At 38.1% G+C, this 22,260-nt stretch overlaps 2 protein-coding genes across 10 annotated transcripts in view; both read left to right on the top strand.

The window, feature by feature from the left end:
* Positions 1–11,114, top strand: part of slc12a5b (solute carrier family 12 member 5b) — a 54,908-nt gene extending 43,794 nt beyond the window's left edge. The window contains exons 22-26 of one of the 3 annotated variants that reach the window (XM_044352564.1): positions 157–273; positions 879–1,081; positions 1,326–1,340; positions 1,449–1,565; positions 8,740–11,114. In XM_044352564.1, coding sequence (XP_044208499.1) covers positions 157–273; positions 879–1,081; positions 1,326–1,340; positions 1,449–1,565; positions 8,740–10,033 — 1,746 coding nt within the window. In that variant the 3' untranslated portion in view covers positions 10,034–11,114. Of the gene's footprint in view, positions 1–156; positions 274–878; positions 1,082–1,325; positions 1,341–1,448; positions 1,583–3,196; positions 6,448–8,739 lie in introns of those variants that run through there. The other 2 variants (XM_044352563.1, XM_044352562.1) reach the window with 2 other exon arrangements.
* A 2,586-nt stretch (positions 11,115–13,700) lies between these two features.
* Positions 13,701–21,779, top strand: LOC122982444 (RNA-binding protein 39-like). 7 transcript variants are annotated; one of them, XM_044351727.1, is made up of 17 exons: positions 13,717–13,935; positions 15,393–15,450; positions 15,622–15,697; positions 16,567–16,717; positions 17,041–17,090; positions 17,202–17,393; positions 17,763–17,816; positions 18,914–19,031; positions 19,117–19,269; positions 19,532–19,669; positions 19,768–19,833; positions 19,916–20,120; positions 20,405–20,491; positions 20,593–20,689; positions 20,819–20,924; positions 21,063–21,141; positions 21,249–21,779. In XM_044351727.1, exons 8-17 carry the CDS (start codon positions 18,969–18,971, stop codon positions 21,347–21,349), a joined length of 1,095 nt encoding a protein of 364 aa, XP_044207662.1. In that variant the 5' UTR covers positions 13,717–13,935; positions 15,393–15,450; positions 15,622–15,697; positions 16,567–16,717; positions 17,041–17,090; positions 17,202–17,393; positions 17,763–17,816; positions 18,914–18,968; the 3' UTR covers positions 21,350–21,779. The 7 variants fall into 7 exon arrangements, with proteins under 7 accessions (XP_044207661.1, XP_044207662.1, XP_044207663.1 ...); XM_044351731.1 differs by having other exon boundaries at positions 13,751–13,795; XM_044351728.1 differs by lacking the exon at positions 16,567–16,717.
* The last annotated feature ends 481 nt before the right edge of the window (positions 21,780–22,260 follow it).

Below are 22,260 nucleotides of genomic sequence, written 5' to 3'. Positions count from 1 at the left end.
TGCAAATATCAGCTCTGTGGCAGTGAGTTGGTTTATAATGAAGTGTTGGTGTCTGAGTCTGGACTTGTCCTCACTGATTTGAGGGAAGACAGAATAAATTCCAGAGGGAAATCAGAAATTTAACCATATCCTTTTTCTATTTTTTTAACTTTACAGATCCAGAGCATTACAGATTCATCCCGTGGGTCCATCCGACGCAAAAACTCGTCTGCTGTGCGCTCCCTACACAGCGCTGACGAAGGAGCCAGCGTGGCAGAAAGACCAGAAGAGGAGGTACTGTCATAGAAATAAGCATCTGTATTTACAATAGTCGCTGGTTTCTGAAGTGTTTTTCTGTATTCCAATTTAATTTTTTTCCTTAAAACGATCTCCTCAATGTTGCCTAAGATAGAAACACAGGACACACCCAGATAATGTAAGGATCACATTCTCTCCCAAAGTTTTTATGTACACAGGCTTGTACCTTCCACTTTTTATCAAAGAAACAGATATTTTCTTGTTCATCTCCTGTACTGATGATTCAACTGCAAGAGTTTCATGCCGATCCAAGCCGTAGAAGTGAGTCATGTAATATTGTCTATGGGAAAAATGAAGGGGACTTTTACTCCTGGATCCAGAGACATCTGAAATAGCTCCTCCCGCTTCACGACCCTACACCTTTGTCCTCAATCCCTCCACCTGCTGTCTCCCTGCGCCCCGGCTTAAACAGACATGTTTCATCTCATCAGAGCAGCTTTCACACAGTGTTTTACTCTTTCCAGTGGCTGCTCAGTGATTTCCAACTGGCCACTGGCTTGTCACCTTCACCTTTACTAACAGGTGTCTCTTTTCTGTCTTTCACCCTGTCACAATGTTGCGTCACGGTGTCCCTCTCTCAGTCTGTGGCTGTCTCCAACCCAAAACAGGTTCAGCTGATCCATAGTAAGAACACCTCCATACCTGCCAGCCCCACAAGCCCAACATCCCCCGTTGCGCCTGCAGGGGGCGCTGCCACCTGGACAGACAACAAGGGTGCAGACAAAGGGAAGAACCTGACAGCAGCGAATGTTGAGGCAGGCAAAGACCTCTTCAACATGAAGCCGTGAGTGACCCATCAGTTTCTCTCAACTCATTATGCCGCACAGGAAGCAGACATGACGTGGGCCATTGGTAAATATTTGTGTACATCGACCCATGCTCCAGGTTTTGAAGAGTTACATGTGCACGTGATAAATAAACAAATAAAACTTTGAACTTAAACCACTAACAAATGCAGCTTCCCGTGTGAACACGTGCCCTTTATGTAATTCACTCATTGTTATTTCCCTCCTGGCATGCTGCTACAGGGAATGGGAGAACTTGTAAGTATTAACATTTTGCTGTGAGACATACTGTGTGAGCTGAGCAGCTAAAAGACTGATTTGTAAACCAAACTAAACCCCAATGTGGCCGAATGTTTCTTGCATCAGGAACCAGACAGACGTGAGGCGCATGCACACAGCGATGCGACTCAATGAGGTCATCTTGAAGAAGTCCAGGGAGGCAAAACTCGTCCTGCTTAACATGCCTGGACCACCCAAGAACCGTGTTGGCAATGAAAATTGTATCCTTCGTCTTATGTACTTATTAACACATAATAATAACACAATCAGACAACTGAAGAAAGGTTCTGGCTCTATATATGCAATAGGGAACACAATAAAGATTTCATGTGATAAGAGCAAAGAAAAACTGCAACAATAAGAATAGGAATCAGGCAGTTTATGGAATATTACAATTAAGGGCATTTTTGAACACTAAATAAGCAAAAACTTGAATCTATTGCCCCTATTTAAACCTGAGCAGAGGGGAGAAATTCCCAAAATGTACTTAAGATATCAAAAGTTAAAGTACTCATTCTGCATAAAAAGTAACTGATATACTGTATTATTATATATTATAATATCAGATTTTTAATATTGAAAAGTCAGTGAGTAAGCAGCATGGTTGAGGTGAAAGTCATTTTAGCTACTGTATCTGCAGTTAGGTAGTTTAGTCCAGTGGCTCAGGGGGTCAGGCCCCCTCAAAGGGTCACAAGATAAATCTGAGGGGTTGTGAGATAACTAATGAGGTAGGAAAAAGGAAAAAAAAGAAAGTTCTGCAAAACAAATTTGTACAGTTTTTCAGACTTTTCTCTAATCTTTGCTTTTTTGTGAAATATTAGATGATTTTTACCTCTTTGGGCCTCAAAATTTAATAAAACCATCTGAGACATTTACAGTAGAAATAACTCTCATAGATGTCTATGTGTGATATGTAATTGTAATGTATGTAATATTAAGCTTATCATGTATTTCTGTGTGTAATCTGCAAAGTAGCTAGTAAGTACAGCTGTCAAATAAGTGGAGTACTGGAGAAAAATACAATATTTCCCTCTGAAATGTGGCAGAGTAGAAATGTCAAGCAGCAGAAAATGGAAATACTCAACAAAAGTTAACAGTGTGACTTTGTTTTCTTTTATATTTATGTATGTATATTATTTTGGTGGATGTAATCAATACATCTACTGGGATTTTTCCTCCCTGCACATAGATTTTTTTTTCTCTGTACTAGTTTAAAGTACCAAATTGTACTGTACAAGTGCAGTACTTTTTTAAAATTCCATTACCACCCATTTCAACAAATCAGTGAGAGGGTCAGGACTGTTTTACTGATGTATCTGTAAAATAACACCATCAATTTGTGTGCTTGTGCAGTGTCAAAGCTCAATATAAGTACTTAAAGCTCTCCACAGTTTCTGATTCCACTTACTATTGAACAATGGTCAAAGAAAATGGAAGTGATGCTTTTCTGAAGTCATTAACCGTGCCATTTTAGAAATGTGCAGTCTTTGAAAGTGATCATCACTTATTCTCTGTACCTTGATGTAGCAGCTTGTGATGTTCTCCAAGTCAGTTTTTATATATATTATATAGCCAAATATCACAAATCACAGATGTGACTCAGGGGCTTTACAATCTGTACATAATACAGCATCCTCTATCCTCACACCCTTGATTCAAATAAGGAAAAACTCACCCCAAGATAACAAACTATACAAAATTACAGTATGGAAAAACAGGATTACAAAATGATTGATAGATTGATAACATATTTGAAGAATATGAAGCATGTTGTATTGATGTATCGCTTTCTCACTTATGTAAGAAAACCTTCCTTCACTGCGAGCGTCTCTCAGACATGGAGTTCCTCGAGGTGCTCACTGAAGGTCTCAATCGGGTCCTCCTGGTGCGCGGAGGCGGACGTGAGGTCATCACCATCTACTCCTGAAGGGCTTTTAAGGTCTTTTAACGGACTCTGCCCTCTCCTCCCTCCAGCTTTGTGTCATTCCAGGAAAACACCTCCTGTCACCTGTCGCCACGTGTTGTCCTCAGACTGCAGTGTTTTCCAGGTGACATCTCCTTATGTGGACCTCGCTGTATCTTTTACCTTTCATCCGTTAGAGTACATAAAGAGTTATGCAACAGTCACCTTTCTGTTCTCGACTTGTCAGCTGATAGCAGCAGATGAGTTTATGGTTAGTTCTGAAGCTTTTCACTTACTCACAGAAATGGAAGTTTTTCGATAATTTCTCTCCTCATTCTGATGTGTTTAATCAACTTTGCTTTCGTTCCCGGTCATTTGTAAATGAAGAATGTTTTTTTTTTCTTGTTTTCTATTATTTATTATAGATGTTATTTATGTATTTATTCATCTAATCATGTCTGTCTCTGTCTGGTCTCTTTTTCGTCTTTAATCCTATGTTTGTAAGCACACAGGTGATGAGAGAAGAGTAAAGATGTTAATTCACAGTGGAAATATGACAACAACAATAGTATCATCTCTGGCCCGTTCTTGTTACTGTAGCAAGGATTTATCTGTTTTATCTGTTTATCTGTTTTATTTATTCATACACATCACTCTCTTGGTGCAGAGAGCTCAACAGAAATTAAAATCAAATAAAAAATGATTTGATGCAGATTATCATGATCCCAAACCTGACTTCATTATCCCCAGAGCTGCACAGGGATCATATAGATTTAATGGACTCAGTGACATGCTGCAATACAATATGAACTCAGTTTTTGAGCACATTCACTAATCGTTTGATATTTATTACTTCTGGTTATGTAGTCATGCTTCTCAGAAAGCCCAGAAAATATCCCGCGGTAGATGTTGTGTTAGTTGATGAGGGTGCACTGGGATCTCAATCTTCTCTGTTGTTTTCATGGTGAAATATTTCAAATATATGTGTAAATTGTTAAGTATATATGAGGGATAAAACATGTCTTTGATACATGATTTCTAATAGCATATGAAATCTACACATGGTATCTATTTACAAAAAAGTTCAGTAAGTTATCCTCTTTACAACTCTTCTGATTGATAAATCCTTTAAACTCTTTACTGAATACTCATGAACAAAATGTGCCAATATATAATGTAAACATGTTTTTGATACCAACGTTTTGTTTTGTTTTTTAGAATAAAGTCAAACAGGTGAAAACAAACATTTTAAGTAGAAATTAAATGTTATATTGCAAAAGATTTTGAACCAGGCAATCTATCTTCTTCAAGTCTTCAGCAGAAACTTAGTGGATTTTAGGGTTTTTTTTTATTTACTTCATTTTGACAGTTCAGTGAAAACATGAACTATGTTTACCCATATTTACATTTGTTTTGTTTGTAAACAGATATTATACAGAATAAGCAAGTGTAAGATGAGAGAGATGCTCCAACAGTACGTCACAAATTTTATCTCAGAGAATTTATTTTTTTCAACAGTGTGGAGCAGAAAAAAGGTTTATAAATGTAATTTATTTAAATAATTTGAAATATAGTGTATTTTATACAGTTAAGAGTCTATTTCTTGGCAAAAAGGTGAATATTTCCCAAAATGTCCAACTACTTTAAAGGACCAGTGTGTAGGATTTAGTGGCATCTACTGGTGAGGTTACAAATTGCAACCAACTGAATACCTTTCCCCTCACCATCCCCTTCCAAACGTGTAGGAGAACCTACGGTAGCCACGAAACTCACGAAAAACACGAAAGTCTAAACCCTCCCTGGAGCCAGTGTTTGGTTTGTCCATTCTAGAAACATGGCAGTGCACATGGTGGCCTCCATGGAAGGGGACACTCCCAATGTAGATATAAAGGGCTCATTCCAAGTTAACAAAAACACAATGATTCTTATTTTCAGGTGATTATATACTAATTAAAAGATACTTATGAATATTATATTCCATTTCTGCCAAGTCCGTTCTGCTAGATGCCACTAAATTCTGCACACTGCACCTTTAAAATGTTCATTATTGTCATCTGTTGCTGTACTAATGCATGCCATTTAAAAATTAAAATGAATGAGCTGTGGTGATGATGAGACTAACAGATTTTGACATAGAATAATACCTACAGATCAGAAGAAATATTAAACTGTGCATATTACATCGTTATAGCATGAATTATGCTGAGTCACATTTTCCTGCAAAGCAGCTCCCAGAATTTTTTTTGTTTATGTGTGTGTGTGAGTATGTGTACATACAACAGATGTTTAGTTTCTTTTTGTGTATTGTTTTGCAATTTTTGAACACACATTAATTGATGCACATGTGTTGTTTTTTCATAGACATTAACACTTGTCAAAATCAACTAGGAGCTGGGCCAGTGTGTATTATCTGGCCCAAGAATATGCAAACAAAGCATTTAGTATTAATAGTTCATGATGGAAGCTTTAGTCCAAAAATGTATGCTTACAGTAGTTTGGTTTCATTTCCTTCTTTCCTTTGGCTGATTAGGACATTCTGCAACAATTTCTAGCAAAAAGAAAACTATTAGCCTTCAGTATCCTTCAGAAAATCATAAGACTTGTAAGTATTGTATTGTTTTCAGTACTGTAGCATACAGAATCTAATTTCATCATTACATCTCTGTTTGGTGAATCTGTACAGCCCTCAATGTTTCCCTTATAACTGTGTGGGTGCAGAACATTAGCAACAAGAAAAAACAAGAACTACATTTCCAAATCTGAATAGTCTTGTGTTTATTTTTGACTCAAAATAACATGATGTAGTCTTACAGGTAGATATATTGGTCACTGGTCTGCAAAAGTCACAATTTTTACACTCTCTTACTCCTTTGTGTGTGTCTGTGTGTGTGAACCTGACACTTGTTTGAGTGAGGACAATGTGTGTAATTGAACAACAAGATCGAGTGAAGATGGGACACTTGTAAATACATCTGTGATTTTAGGCTTAGAGGTAACAAGTGTAACATGTGTCAATACACATTTTATAGATCTAAAATAGGCAGTTTGTATTGTCTTCTAAAATGATAAACTTTATTTTATGTTCTACCATGTCTTATACAATTACGTGCAAGTAATGGTTAACAGAAACCATTTTGTATGTCGGCACAAAACACAATAAATTCAAATCATTTTAATACGAGAGTGAGAGCTCAGAATCTGTCTTTTCTTACTGTGTCTGTAACAAGATTATTTACATTTATGGTTTGAAAATTTGCACATGTTGACTGTACATGCGTCTTTCCCAGCATCACTAAACTCATCAGTCACACAATAAAGATTTGATAGTGCTTGGAGTTGAAATGACATCACACATAAACACAAACTGCATCTGAGCAAGAACAGATAGATTTGTGTGTTAACTGTGCTACGTTTCCAATAAAGGTTAAATGATGTCCTGTTTTTGACAAGACAGTTACCACAGCCTCCTATATATGGAAATAAGTATTAATATCATTATTTTTAAAGTCATTTTGTTATTGTTATTAATTGTTATTTATATGATTAATTATTCATAATTAATCACTGAAAACAATCCTCCGTTTGTCAGTAACGACTTGTTCACACTCACAGTTAACACACATTCACACCTGGAAGCTGCACAGTCTGATCTGATGACCACTGAGCAGCTCTACTAGAGTAGTTTGATGGTTAAAGGATATTGCGGTGCAGAGCCAAACCAACAATGAATTGATCTACTTATTTAGGTGATGTTCTTGTATTCAAACCCTGATATATCTTATTCTTCTGTGCCGTAGACCTCCATTGTCATCCAAAAATTATTTAAAAAATGTCAGTGAGCCACAGCGTTGCACTGGGTGACATGTTCCTTCACCGCGAAGAGTATGGGCACATTAGTTTGTTCAGAAACGGCTCCAAAGACTAATAACAGTGATTGCATTTTCAGTCTCCAGAGAGTAGTTCCGTGTACAGCAGATATATAGTGCTTCATTAACTTGTTGTGCTACAAATCACTTGACTTTGACTTTTTTTTAGTACACTGTACACTGTAAATTTCTAAAACAAAAATTAGTACAAAGCCAAGAGGTTGTGATATGTAGTAGCACAAGCTAGCAAAGCTCTGTAAACAGAACCATGTTCCCGTGCATGCACAGTACTGTCCGCCTGCCTTGCACAGAGACTTGCCTTACTCTCCAGAGACTGAAAACTTTACTGTTAAAAGTCTTTGGAGCTGTTTCTAAACAAACATAAATTTGTGGGGTGAAGGAACATATCACCCTGTGAAACAGTGTGGCTCACTGACATGTTTTTAATAGTTTTTGGACAACAACAGAGGTATATAGCAGAAAGGAATAAGGGTTTGGATACTCACACAGTAGGATGAGTTCATTGTTGGTTTGGTTATGCACATGAAATTTGTTGACAATAACAAATAATTATACTATTAGTATAAAAACAGGAGGACATGATGCTTGACCTGGAGGTTTTTCCATTGCGCATTGAACAGATGAAATAAGTTACATTTTCCCCTCACTAAACACCTCCTGTGGAGTAATCATTTAGCGAAGCACAGAACCTCCCAATTTCCAGTTAAGTGGAGCATTTCTGGAGAACAGTATGCATGTTCAGCTGAATGTTCCCAATAAAAGAAAATTGTAGCTTGAAGCAGCTATCAATGAGGCTACATAAATGTATTATGGGAGACCCGCTGTTGTATCACAATCTTGTTTTCACCTCACCTCTTGTGAAAATGTTTCAGTCAAAGTGACTGATCTGGACAAAACATGCTGAACTGCACTGATTGTGAAATGCCAGTTGCAGCTTTTATCACCAACTCCGTAATTTAAGAGACAATGTGCCAGAGGCCTGTTCATAGGTCAGCAAACTTTCTTTGATATTTCCAAAAGAAATTAGCATGATTTAAAAAAATTTAAAGCAAAAATAAATTGTGATTTTTTTCTGTAAAAACATTACGATTTTTAGGTTAGAGGACACTCATTTTGTGGTAAATGCATTAATGTTGTTATCACTTTATTTATTTAAAAAATGTTTCTGATGTCAGGTGCATATACACTTTATGAAACAAGCCATTGTGGATTTATAGATACACACACATGGTGTATTGTGCTGTAAAATAACCACAAAAATGCTGCTCTAACAGCAGAGCTGTTAAATGTCTTATTACACTGGTCAAAGTTCACACAGCAGTATTTCTCTGTGAGGGGGATATTGCTTGTGTTTGTTTGAGAGAAAGCACGCCTGATCAATGGCCCTGGACCTGTCTTATCTAAACAGAGATAATCCAGGCTGGAAAAGAAATGACAGGCATTTGTTCCAAAGAGCTCTCAGGATGAAGACGCGCTCGACCAGCCTCCGAGTGAGGTTACCCGTGTTTGTGTTTGTCACAGAGGTGGTTATTGTTGCCCTTTATGCCATCTTTGTCACCTACGATGACCATGCTGATGCCAAATTTCAAACCAACCAAACTAACCCCTTGGACAATGCAATGTACAGGGACTACCCTTTTTTTACGGACATACAGGTGATGATATTCCTCGGCTTTGGGTGCCTCCTGGCATTTTTCCGCCTCTATGGCTTTGGTGGGATGGTTTTTAACTTCCTCACTGCTACTTTTGCCATCCAGTGGGCCATTCTAGTGCAGGGCTACTTCCAGTTCAGCCATGACGGTAAGATCCACCTTGGAGTGATCAACCTCATAAATGCAGAGTTCGCCTGCGCTGTGGTGCTGATATCTTTTGGGGCAGTGCTTGGGAAGACGAGTCCATTGCAGTTGCTGGTCATGGCTCTGCTGGAAGTGCCGGTGTTTGCAGTCACAGAATGGGCCGTGCTGAAGTATCTGAAGATAAACGATGCAGGAGGGTCTATTCTGATTCACCTCTTTGCCTGTTATTTTGGCTTGGGTGTCACTTTTGTGTTGTACAGGCCTCGGTTAAATGAAGGCCACGTGAAGGAGAACACCAGCTACCAGTCTGACATGCTGTCTGTGATGGGCACCTTGTTCCTCTGGGTGTTCTGGCCCTCTTTCAACTCAGCGTTAACCCTGAAAGGAGACGACCAGCACAGGGCCATCCTCCACACCTTCATCGGCCTCAGTGCCTCCACGCTCACAGCCTTCGCTCTCTCTGCGATGCTCAACAAAAATGGGAAGCTCACCATGGCCGATGTTCAGAATGTCACCCTGGCTGGAGGCGTGACGGTCGGCGCATCTGTGGATATGATGATATCGCCTGCAGCTGCGTATGCTCTGGGTATAATGGGCTGCATTGCATGCATGCTCGGCTACAAGTACTTGAGCCCCTTCCTGGCACAGCGCCTCAAGATCCAGGATCAATGTGGAATACACAACTTGCACGGTCTAACGGGACTGATATCTTGTGCTGCAGGGATATGCGCTATACTGATGGCTAGTGAGGAAGTTTATGGCCCCAGTTTGTATGAGATCTTTTCCTACAGAGCACCTGTGGAAGGGGACCCGAAGCTGCTTGAGCTCCAGATGTTGATTCCCAGTTTACAGCCGGGCTTAGGAAGGACTGCTTGCGAACAGGCTCTCTTCCAGGTTGCAGCTATTTTCTCCACCATAGGAGTGTCAGCGATAGGAGGTGTCCTTACAGGCTTCATCTTGAAGCTGTCATACCTCGCACCACCATCCGACGATTCGTGTTTTGACGACGAGTTGTTTTTTGATGTTCCATCGGACTATGATGCAACACTCAATAACTCCATTACAACAGAGGACTCTGCTGCCTGACATGCCACACATACCAAGTGCTGTAAATGCATTTGACTGAAGAAGAAAATGTAAATATGCCTATATTTTCCTTTATTAATAGTAGAATTTAGGGTAGAGTGGGGGCAGTTGTTATTCTGAGACTATTTACACTAGAACAACAGAATTTTAATATATACAACCCATATGTTAGCTCAGTACCCACATTATTAAAATATTTCCACATATGATAATAAATTCAGAATTTGCATTTGAAGAGAAGAAGTAAGGTATTGCAACTGAAACCATGCCTGAGGACAGTTGCAACAGTCTCCAGGGAGGGTTGCAACATCCATTAAAATGGTACTAATTAACTTAGTTTTAATTTTAACTGTTTTTACAAACAATGTACTATATCTATGAAAACTGCAGTTAATTTGTTTTGTTTGTGCATAGAGAAGGCCTTTTACTATTGTCTGGCAGTTAATCTTACCATGTTTCATTAAGATAGGACAATAATTTTCAATGTAATTACATTCAAACTTTTGAACGGTTACAAAAATTTGAAGCTACAACATTATTTTCTTTAAATACTCCAGGCAAATGGAAAATTCAGGAAAGCTTAATTTGTTTTTTTTATTTTTCATTCCCATTTTCATACCACTAAAACATCTTTTAAGTCCAGAGGGAAAAGGAAAAGTCACAGTTAGCCACCGTCTTCCTGCTAAAGGGAGGGGTTAACTGGGCATGTGCAAAATGACATTTCTGATTGGAGGAATTAGACACTGTTGCAAATGTCCCCCCCTCGCAATACCATCACTTTGACAGTGTGTTACAGTAGCTATTGCTTCAAATGCATTGTAAATAGGTTGAGCATGTGATCATAGATAGAAATGAAGAACAATGCCAGTGCAGTGACACTGTCCACCACTATCTAACAGTAAAGGTGTTATTTATTGTCCTACATGCAAACATAAAAGGAAATTGATTATGAGGGCTCTCTTGGCCAATATGGCGCTTCTCCTATATGTCATAAGTTTGTGATGTGAAATAAACTGTTTTTAAGCTGTGCACACTATTTTTGTATTGATTATATCTATCATTCAAATTGTGCAGAGGGAGAATCGTCAACCACAGCTACAAAACAAAGAAGTAAAATTAGATTAAAAAAACAATAACAATAAAAATAAAAGGTGCAATAACAAACACACATAACCACCACACATCTCTATCATCTGCAAACAACTAACAAGGCATAAAATGAGGTAAAAACTGCCAAATTGTGTTAAATTTAGTACTGAGAAATGAAACCTGTTAAAATACCGCAAAAGGAACAGATGAATGAATGATGAAAGGTGAAAGTAAACCAGTCAAAAACATAAAAACACAGCTGAAGTTAACAAGTAAAACAGTCATTTAAATTAATGAAAAGAAGTATTAAATTCTGATGAGCTGAGCAAGTTAGTCCAGCCCAATGGTGTTTTAAATTTAAAGTTTTAAATTACAGCAACATAAAAAATTATGACTATGTTGTGAACATGTCGGTCTAAGTAAACTAAAAGCTGTTTTAAATTTGAAAGATAGTTAAAGCAAATTCACTTGAAAACAAAAAGTGTTTTTGAGCATCTCTCCAAAGCTACAAATGAGAAGCTTGAGGCTAAACATTTGGATGGTTATCTTTGATGTTCCAGACAAAGATCAATCACAACATTTAAGTTAATTACATTAAATTAAAGAACATTTTAGCATTTGCATCATTACTGGCAAGAAGAGGAACATTATTAAACTGGAAACTTTCAGCCGCCCTCTGGCTCAAAGACTTTTGATGATCATGAATCGTGAGAAAATAAAGTTTGCACAGAGAGGTACTGCCTGATCCAATACCTTCATAAAATTAGGAGTCTTCCCGTCTGTGTGTGAAGGGTTCTACTTATATATGCATTTATTTATTTTCTACTTAAGTTCTTATTCTTCTTTTTTTAAATTGTATTTCATTTTAATTTTAACTTTTTTCATAAATGACTTCTCTTTCTTTCTTTTTTCTCTAACTGTATTACTACATATTAAAATGGCCTATCTAACATTATTTTTGTACTATGTTAATGGTAACAGCAGTGTATATGAAGGCTGGAGGAGAAAGGGTTAATAGGCCCAATTAAAAGAAAAATCTATGTTGATATTCCTTCACTGTTTTCTATGTGACATTTGCTTAATGAAAATATTCTGGAAAAGGAAAAACAAAAGCAAAAATCAACCGAAGAAAATGGGACAACAATGGAAATAAGTTTTATTTCTTGTCCCTAACAAAGTCTGATGTTTCAAATGTTGTCAATAAACCTAAACCCGATTTAAAAAAATAAAAAAATTTTTAAAACAAACAAAAAACATTTCTTTCAACGGTCACTAGATGGCGACAGAGGGCCGTGAAACGAACTGACCTGACTGTGTTCTCGCGAGGAGGAACGATATTTTAAAGTCCGGGGCTTTTATGCCCTCAGTATTGTTCTACAGGAGAACAAGAGGAGGGTCAGATTGAACGAGAGGCTTTGAATTTACATCCTCATGATGCCATACAAGGTCAGACGCCATTCAGAGTCTGTTTGCGGCCTCGCAGAAGGCGCGAAAGCAACAGCTTAAACGTCACAGGGTCTAAAAGCAAAAGGTAGTGAAGGCAGTTCAAAGTGCTTTACCGAACACATAAAAAGTAGCCTGTTTAAGACAAAATATAAAAGGAATATAATATATTATGAAAAGACACATATACATATGATTTTAGAAGAAACAGATGAATAAAATATTACAGTGCAAGATAAATTTGAATTTTAAGCCTCAATCTAAAAGAACTGAGTGGTTGTGTACCTTAAAGATCCTTTCCAAACATATTTTAAGATGAATTTTAATTTTATCCTTTTATCATTTGTATTTATCATTGTTTTATTGTAAATGTTATGATTGCCTGTTTTTGTGTTAATCAATTTGTGTTACATTTTCTGCATGAATTGTGTTGTATAAATAAGGTTGTGATGTGACAAATCATGCTCAAATGTACATACCTTAAACTCAGATTGAAGGTGAGGTCAGGGAAACTTTCCATTTGGGTTCCTGCTCATGTTGGTGTGGAGGGAAATGAGCAGGTGGATATTCTGGCCAAACATACTCAGAATTAAGCATATAGACCTACAACTTCCATCAAGCAAAGCTGAAACTAAGACATTCATTAGGACATGTGCACAATCAGTATGGCAGGAGTACTGGTGATGATAATGAGACTGGAAGACATCTACAGTATATAAGACACGTCGGTGCTGGGAGGATGGTGGGCTGGGAATGAAGGGAAGAAAATGTCATCACTCATCTGAGAATAGATCACACATGTCTCAATCATACATTATATAAAATATGCAAGCACCCAACTGGAAAATGCACTCACTGTAGCCAACTAGAAACACTCAAACCTGTACTACTTCATTGTGGGAAATAATCACCTTCTTAAGTCACTAAAAAAAGGCAAAACACCATAACTTTTCACGTGTCTTTGGGGAAAACAGCAGGCAAAATATACTGCGGCATTAATAAGTATTTAAAATAAACCGATTTAACTAAAAGAATCTAGATTTGTTTGGGTTTTTTTAATTTCCTGCATTATCTCTTGTTGCACACTCCAGTCCAGTTGGTGGCGGTAATGCGCCTCTAAGCTGGTTTACCGACCTGCAATAAATACTAAAGAAGAAGAAGAGGAAGCAGAAGGAGGACGAAGAGGAACCAGGCCACGACCCGCCTGCCGTCGACAGTTTTATAAAAAAGGTTATATAACTGTCGAAAAGTGTGATTTCATCGTCGCTTTGTATGATCTGCCAAGAGGGAGGCGTCGAGACGAGTCTCTTCAGCAGCACATTTCCGTGATATTTAGACTTTGGCACATCATTTTCAGCATTTTTCAAACGGTAACGTCAATGTTTGCTACTCCAGCTGCCGCCGAAACGCTGTTAGCCATATTGACTGTTAACCTGAGCGCTTATTTTTCTAACGTACTTGGACTACTGTAAATATTTTGGGGGGTAAAGATGTCTCAAATCAATTCTTACTACGCCATGCTACATGACTGTTGATGTTGATATTATCAATTTAGAGAAATCTAGCGGTTAATTATGAATATGGGCCGTGAAATTAAGCTAACGGTAGCTCGCGTTGAGACGACGGCGATGTAGCTTCCTGATGTGGCTAGTTAGCGTTAGCTTCAACGCATGTTTATCCTTTATGCTACATCTAGCATTCAATATACCATGTTCTGCTGAACGTGTACCATCGATGTTGGTATAATTTAGATGACTTTTATCTTAACTTGAGTGTTACCGCTTTCGGGGTCATATGTGTCTATTTATGATGTTATCTGAAAGAAAATCTTTATCGTTGCCATCTCACTTATTTATGTATATTTTTAGCAAACCTAGATGTTCATTCACAGCGTTTAACCCACTACCAATTTATCCAATCAGGCATTGTTTATTTGTTTGTTTGTTTTCGGCACCAAATGCAAACACATCATGTAAGCTAAAACGTTGGGATCGTTTATTAGGTTACGTGAAAGCTGGTACCAGATATTTCTGTTTGTGTAATGCGCTTGTTTGGCTGCTTCTTCTAAAACGTATGTACAATTGCACAACAAACACCCTGAAGACATCGGAAGTATCACAGAGGCAAGGTTGATATCAGACCAGCTGCGTGTAAATAAGGGGATAAAACATGAGCTCACAGTTTTTTAAGTCTGTCTTAAGACAACAGTCAGGTGCTCAACTGAACACTGAAATTGCCATAATTATTCCTCCTGTTCATACTATTAGGAGATCTCCTCATAATCCACTTACATTTAAGTGAGGGAGGTTAATTCACAAGCCTCCTTTTGTGTGTGTAACAGTTTATCTGAAGCTAATGTGAAGCTTCAGCCGTCCAAATGAGTCAAATCGAGTAGATATCTTTCAATGTTACAGTCTCTTTAGTGCCAGAGTCCCACTTTTGGTTACTATTCTTCCACTGCAGCTCAACAGGGAAACACAAAGAGGGATTTTGAATGTGGTAGATATACACTTGATATGACTAACTTGATATGACAGTTGAAGCTTCTTATAAACTTTTAAATGCATTTTTGTACTAAACGCTGTGGATTTTGGCCCCCCTCACTTACATTGAAAGCGCATTTGAAGTGTATGTTGTAATAGCCAGCATGAACAGGAGGAACGATTACAGCAAGAAAAACCTGATTATTGTTTTAAGGCAGGCTTGAAAAATTGTGAACCTATCCTTTAATCTAATCAAAACATCAGATTCTTTGCGGGTAGGTGATAACTCGCAGTAATCCAGTCTCTCGTTTGCATGTTAACAAAGTCATTGTTTCTCTTCATAGGTTCATCATGGCTGATGATTTTGACGTTGAGGCCATGCTGGAGGCTCCATACCGAAAGGTGGGTTGAAAGTTATAGAAATGAAGCTTGTTTCACTGTTATGATTTACTCTTGAGTCCTTTTTTATATTTGCTACTGTGACAAAGTTTACTTGAATGTTGTGTGGTGTGATTGAGTATTTAAAACGCAATACAGAATTATAAATAAATCCGCATCTATCTCTCTTTATAGACTTCCCTAATGATATCTCACCTCTACTCCCATGAATTCATCTTTGATTCCACTGTGAACTGTGAAAAAAAGGAAGGTAGTTATTGCGCATATACTGATGTACTGTGGTTCACCTTAGGACTAAAAGAGATTCAACCTAGAACATCCAATCCCTATTCGGTTGCAACAAGGTGAATGCCAATTGGTTGATAAGCCCATCTTTACCTGTCCAGCAAAGGAGGCAGTATTCAGATTTACAACCTGCATACTGTCACTGTTTCTGAATGTATAGACATTTAGAAATCAGAATTAAACCCCTGGTCTGAAATAAGAGAAAATGTCTTGAACTCTGTGGTTTTTACAAGAATGAATCAATCACATCAAGTGATTTGATTTTTAATTAAGCAAGAATCTTAATGGATAGAGTTCTGTGTTTATGTGTAATCCCCTCCCCCCAAATTAATAGATACTGAATTATATGCGTATGAAACTATAACTGTTCTAATTACAGTTGTAGTTGTGTAACAGTATGCTTGAAAATGTAGAAATTCATTGCACAGCGTCATAGTGCTTTGTCAAGATTTTATGGTAAAATACTGGCGAACAATATTCTCTTGCTCGTAAATATGAATACTGCCTCTTTGCATTAGTCAACTGTAATGTGAATCAGCATCTTGATTTTGCATGCTACACAACACCACAGATATTGATATATTACTAGAATGACTGTAAAATAAATACTTCTATCTAGCATCATTGTATTTTAAAGTGAGTTACTTTTCAGTTAATCTTCTTTAAGTCAAAAGGTTAAAAATATGACTTCATTTTGCAAACTTAAGATAATGGTAGTGTAACACGTGGCTGAATTAATGGATTTATTTCATTTTTTTAATTTTTTTTTTTTTTATTAATTTATTTTCTTGGGCGTCAATATTACTAAGAAGTGTGAATCCCTGTTTGCTTCAGGGCAAGATGTGTGACAGAGGTGGCATCGAGCTCTTACAGTCCAAGAACGAAAATGGGTGAAGATCACTGGACTGACACCAACCACACAGGATCTCTTTTAGTGGCCGTGGGCCATGCGTGGTCACATGATTAGGCACAAATAGTGGCATTGGTACGACCTATTAGAAGGGGAATGGTGGAGATGACCTGGCTATTGTCAAAGCTTCCTGAACTCAGCTAATATGTTGGACACTCTCCCTTAACTTTGCTTTGTTGCATTAAGTACTGAGCAGTCTTGTAAAAGACAGGAGTGGGATGGGAAGCTATTGGGGTGGTGGAAGGACACTGTCCAGGCATGACAGTAGGAAGTTTGAAGTATTATTATTAATTGAATATATTCTGCATTTTCTCTTGTCCCACCCCATCCTCTTTACCATGACGACTTGAAATGTTTCATCTACGTCCTCATGATGTTCTTCTATCAACCTTGCTTAGGATGAGATCAAGTCCTCTCATGCAAACGGACATGACGACCAACACAAGAAGTAAGTTTTACATGCAACATGTTGTTTCTAAACTGCCAAAAGCAATTTGTTTTAATTGGATTGAAAATTGTTAAGTTTGCACGAGAATAGCCGTGTCGTAACGTGTTTCAGGAAAAGGAGGAGCCGAAGCAGGAGCCGGAGCCCAGGCTCTAGGAAGAAAAGAAGCAGAAGCAAAGACAAAAAGAAGAGCAAGAAGAGGAGCAGGAGCAGAGAAAGAAAACGAAGCCGCAGCAAAGAGCGTCATCGCAGCCGCTCCCGAAGCAAAGAACGTTCTGGGCGGTACAGAGCACGCAGGAGCCCTGTGTATGTAACCCTTTAAACTTGATGGTGTATAAGTATTAATCACTAGTGAGCCTGTCTGGTTTGTTGGTTGTATTTTTCAACAGGATAGAATAAACTTGTCTTCTTAACTTTCTGCACTTAACCTGGACAGAGAAACAAAAGTGTTCAGAAAACATTGAAAACAGTAGTTATTAGTGGTGTTAAATTGAATTAAATCAATATGGCTTAAAAAAAATCTTTGTACATGTTGGTACTTTCACAGTCGCGCATGTAACAGGCTGAAACAGAACCCTGTTCATCTTCTCACACTGTGCGTGTGCATCTAAATGTTTTTGACTCTGTCTAAAAAAAAAAAAATATTAAAGTTAATTATTATTCTTTATATTTTAGCCGGAAACGTTCCAAAAGTCGCAGCCCCTTCAAAAAAGAGAAGAGTCCCATCAGGTGAGATGAATATTCTATATATATAATATGAATATTACTATTTTTGGGTCGAAGGTTACGTTGCCTGATTTTTGTTACAGCAGCCCCAAATCCAAAGATTTCCTCCTAACTCATTTTACAGATCTTTAATCATTAATCTTTATCATCAGTAAATAAACAGGAACCAAACATTAAAGCCCTGGTTGGATCAGACATATACACATACAAATAAGCTGGAAATGAGGGTGCTGTTGGGCACTGTAACAAAATCAGGGAGCGTGTCTGATTCACAGTCATATGTATTAATAACCAGTTATGTATTAAAGAAACTACAGGGAGTTTTTATTTGGTTATGAAACAGTCTCAGTTTAATATTGATCATAACTGCTGTGAAACACTCAGAAAATAGGATTTTATTTCTCAGATTCACTCCTTTGTTCCACACCACCGCTCGCTCTCTTCATTCACTCTTTAGCTCGCTCAACCACCGCTGCTGTCTCTCTTGCTTGTGCTCTCATCTTTCTCACGCTCTTTTTCTTGTCTTTTTTAAAATGAGTCAAGAAGCTGAAAACAAGTTTTAACTTTGCTTTTAACGTTATCAAACGAAGAGAATATCCTCCCCTTGTCTTAGTAATGTCTTTGTATTCTCTCATGCTACAATGCTACATGTAATGTAAACATGGCTCCTCTGGTCTGCGTGCCGTAAATCATTTAACCTGATTTCATGAGAAATCCGACCTGGTTGCAGGCATTTAGAATAACTAAATAGAAACAGCCAATCTTCTCACTGATGGTCTCGTTTGCTTATGTAGGTCATATAGAGGCATCATGAGACTGTTTCATAACCAAAAGTTTTAAAAGTTCCTTGTAGTAACTTTAAAACAGAAAAATAGTCTTTCTTTCAATCGCTTCCTAAAGAAATGCACACACTAGCCAGATCTTTACAAAACGAGGCAGTAATGCTCATGGGAAATGCAGTCTTTATTCTGGGAAACACTACTGCTTTTGTCCACAGGGGCCACCAAAAACAACACAAAATGAAAGTTCCTTGTAGTAACTTTAAATGGCTTGTTTCAATGTTTCCAGATGCATGTAAACTTAATTTTTCTCTTTTTCAGGCAACCAATTGACAATCTAACACCAGAAGAGAGGGATGCCCGCACAGTTTTCTGCATGCAGCTCGCTGCTAGAATTAGAGCTCGAGACCTGGAGGATTTCTTCTCAGCTGTTGGAAAAGTCAGTTCAATTTGCAATCAGTTGTCGTGTAATTCAACGAATGTAGAAACGATCCCTGAAGGTTGTCACTTGTTTCTCTCTGTAGGTAAGAGATGTGAGAATGATCTCTGACAGAAACTCCAGGAGATCAAAGGGCATTGCATACATTGAGTTTGTGGAGGCTTCCTCAGTACCGCTGGCAATCGGACTGACTGGCCAGCGGCTTTTAGGCGTGCCCATCATCGTCCAGGCCTCTCAGGTGGGTGTTGATCATGGTAATTTAGACTACAACTGGATGTGACACTTATTATGTGATGAAATGTTTGTAATTGAACAAAGCCATGCTGAAAAGGTAGTGATGAGCCTATTTAAATAAAATGTGAAATACCTTGTTAGCCAATACACACATATTTAAGAGATTTTTACAAATGAAAGCTAGTTTACTGCAGAGTACGTCAGGTTTTTCTACATTGTACACTGAATTAATGTAAATATGTAACACTATCTACATCCAATTACAGGCAGAGAAAAATAGAGCTGCAGCTGCTGCCAATAATCTACAGAAGGGCAGCTCAGGTCCGATGCGGCTGTATGTGGGCTCTCTGCACTTCAACATTACTGAAGAAATGCTTCGAGGGATCTTTGAGCCTTTTGGAAAGGTCAGGAACAAGTCTCAGTACCAAGTGAGAATTGTTTTAATTGCTTGTGCAGATGCATTCATTACATTCCTCTCTCTCGGTGTGTTTTGTCTCCATAGATTGAAGGAATACAGCTCATGATGGACAGTGAAACTGGACGGTCCAAAGGATATGGCTTCATATCGGTAATTAATAAACACATGGAGGAATATATTGTGAGCTGATACCTGTATTTGACTCTAACCGCTTCTTTTTTTTTTTTTTTAGTTTTCAGATGCAGAGTGTGCGAAAAAGGCCTTGGAGCAACTAAACGGCTTTGAGCTGGCCGGGCGTCCGATGAAGGTGGGGCACGTTACAGAGCGCTCAGATTCATCGACAGCCAGCTCGTTCCTGGACAATGACGAATTAGAGAGGACTGGCATCGACCTCGGCACCACAGGGCGTCTACAGCTCATGGCTCGTCTAGCAGAAGGTTTGTTACAACCTGTTTCTTTTTTCTTTTCTTTTTTTATGAACAGTACAATGGCGCACTTGTCTGCGGTCAGGGTGACTAATTGGAGAAGTTTCATTTGATGCCTAACCATGATTATCTTTGTGTAGTAAACAGGACTCAACATGTACATAACACAGAATATCCATTATTCCTTTCCAGCAGTGGATTTGATGCAAACGAGCCTACTTCCCAAACTGTCAGACTATTAGTTAAATGCCTTATATTTAGCTTTTATTAAACCATTTTTCATTTTCTCTCTGCAGGAACTGGTCTGAAGATTCCTCCTGCAGCTCAGCAGGCTCTACAGATGACTGGGTCCATACCCTTCGGAAACATAGCCGCCACAACAGGTGAGTCTGGATAATGGAAACCACGGGGGGAGGGGTTGTTGATGTTGTTTCATTTTTAGAAAATTTACTGACACCCTCATAAATTTTTTTTTCACCTTCAGCTGTTCCAACCCCAGCTCCAAGCCAAGCCTTGAACCTCCCTTCACAGCCGCTGGCCACACACTGCCTTCAGCTGTCCAACCTGTTCAACCCACAATCGTAAGGATATAAATCATTAATATTCATTAATGATCGAAAGCTCCAGTTTGTTTCAAGAACAATCTTAAAGCTTTTGAAGCCACTGAATTTCACATTACTGAACATGTTTTGGTTTTGTTTTTTTTTCAGGGAAAACGATCCCAGCTGGGCCATCGAGATCCAAGATGATGTCATCGAGGAGTGCAACAAACATGGCGGAATCGTTCACATTTATGTCGATAAGAACTCTGCTCAAGTAAGTTGAAGATTGACAGCAGTGGCCAGAATGTCTGTCCCGTTTGACCTCACTGTGAAAATCATTTGGTAGAAATTGTTCAGAGGGAAAACTGTCGATAAATGTTTTAATCTTCACTCTTCTTTGTTGTTCACACAGGGTAACGTGTATGTGAAGTGCCCCTCAATACCAGCAGCGATGGCAACTGTAAACGCTCTTCATGGCCGCTGGTTTGCAGGTATAAATTAATGCTGTTTTTAGTTTTGAATCCTCATAAGTTAAAATATAATGTGGAGAAAATGTTCCAGGTTTTAACTTTAATATTTCTTCTTGTTTGACTTCCAGGCAAAATGATAACAGCCGCCTACGTTCCCTTACCGACCTACCACAACCTTTTCCCTGATTCAGTGACGGCAAAGCAACTTCTAATGCCGGCACGTCGATAGTCTGAGACAAGCTTATGAAAGTCAGTGTACATACATTTGTTTGCATTCATGAAAATGTCATTGAAACAGATGCATTGAAATTAGTTGGCTGTGTGTAATAAAAGTTGCCTCAAGTTCACGTGTTCACCATTGAAAATTAGGCAGTTTTTGAGTTGGCTTTCAGATTTTTTGTGGGTTTGTGTTGTAAAACTACCACTGAAGTAATCTGCAGGTATCTATTGGTCTGTATGTTTTTAAATATTCCCGTCTTATCTGCTTGTTTAAAACAACACTTTTAGGTTTGCAGAGAGTTACAAAAATGTGTTGGGTTAATAGGCCTTAATGCCAAAAGTATATCAATGTCAACAATAATCCTTTGTAACTTTTTACAGCCATAATTTCATTTTTTGTATGAAGGCTCCCAATAAACTTTGGCAAATTTGACAATTCATTTTGTCATTCTGTCACTTTTTTGGAAGTGGTTTGTCAGTCTTGTGTTTAATTTCAGAAAATGTCTTTGATTTACAATGTTGGACGCCACATTTCTCTGTTGATGGTTTAATTTCTTCAGCAGAGTGGAGTAGCCTCTTAATTTTGATGGAAAATGGGTACAAAAAAAGTCGGCCTCTGGGCTTAGTGAATCAGTGTGAACATACTCAACTTGTTTGACACATTGAAATGTTAATGTTTACAAGAAATAAAAAGTTAAAGATCAGTGGAACACGCTGTTTCACAGTCGATCTAAGCTCATATCAGGAAGAGGAAGATAAATGTCCCAGTTGGAGGTTCGTTCTTTAGAAGGACAGTCTTTACTTATCATACTCATTTATTTGAATCTGTCCTTATATTCAAATATTACACTTAATTGTTTTGTCTGTCGGGTCATAGATGAATACATGTAAAATTTACTCTATAATATACAGTAACATTCA

This window comes from Thunnus albacares, chromosome 5 (genome assembly GCF_914725855.1).
Source record: "Thunnus albacares chromosome 5, fThuAlb1.1, whole genome shotgun sequence".
Lineage (NCBI taxonomy): Eukaryota > Metazoa > Chordata > Actinopteri > Scombriformes > Scombridae > Thunnus > Thunnus albacares.
Note: the sequence above shows the minus strand (reverse complement) of the source record. Positions and strands in the feature narration are given on the sequence as shown.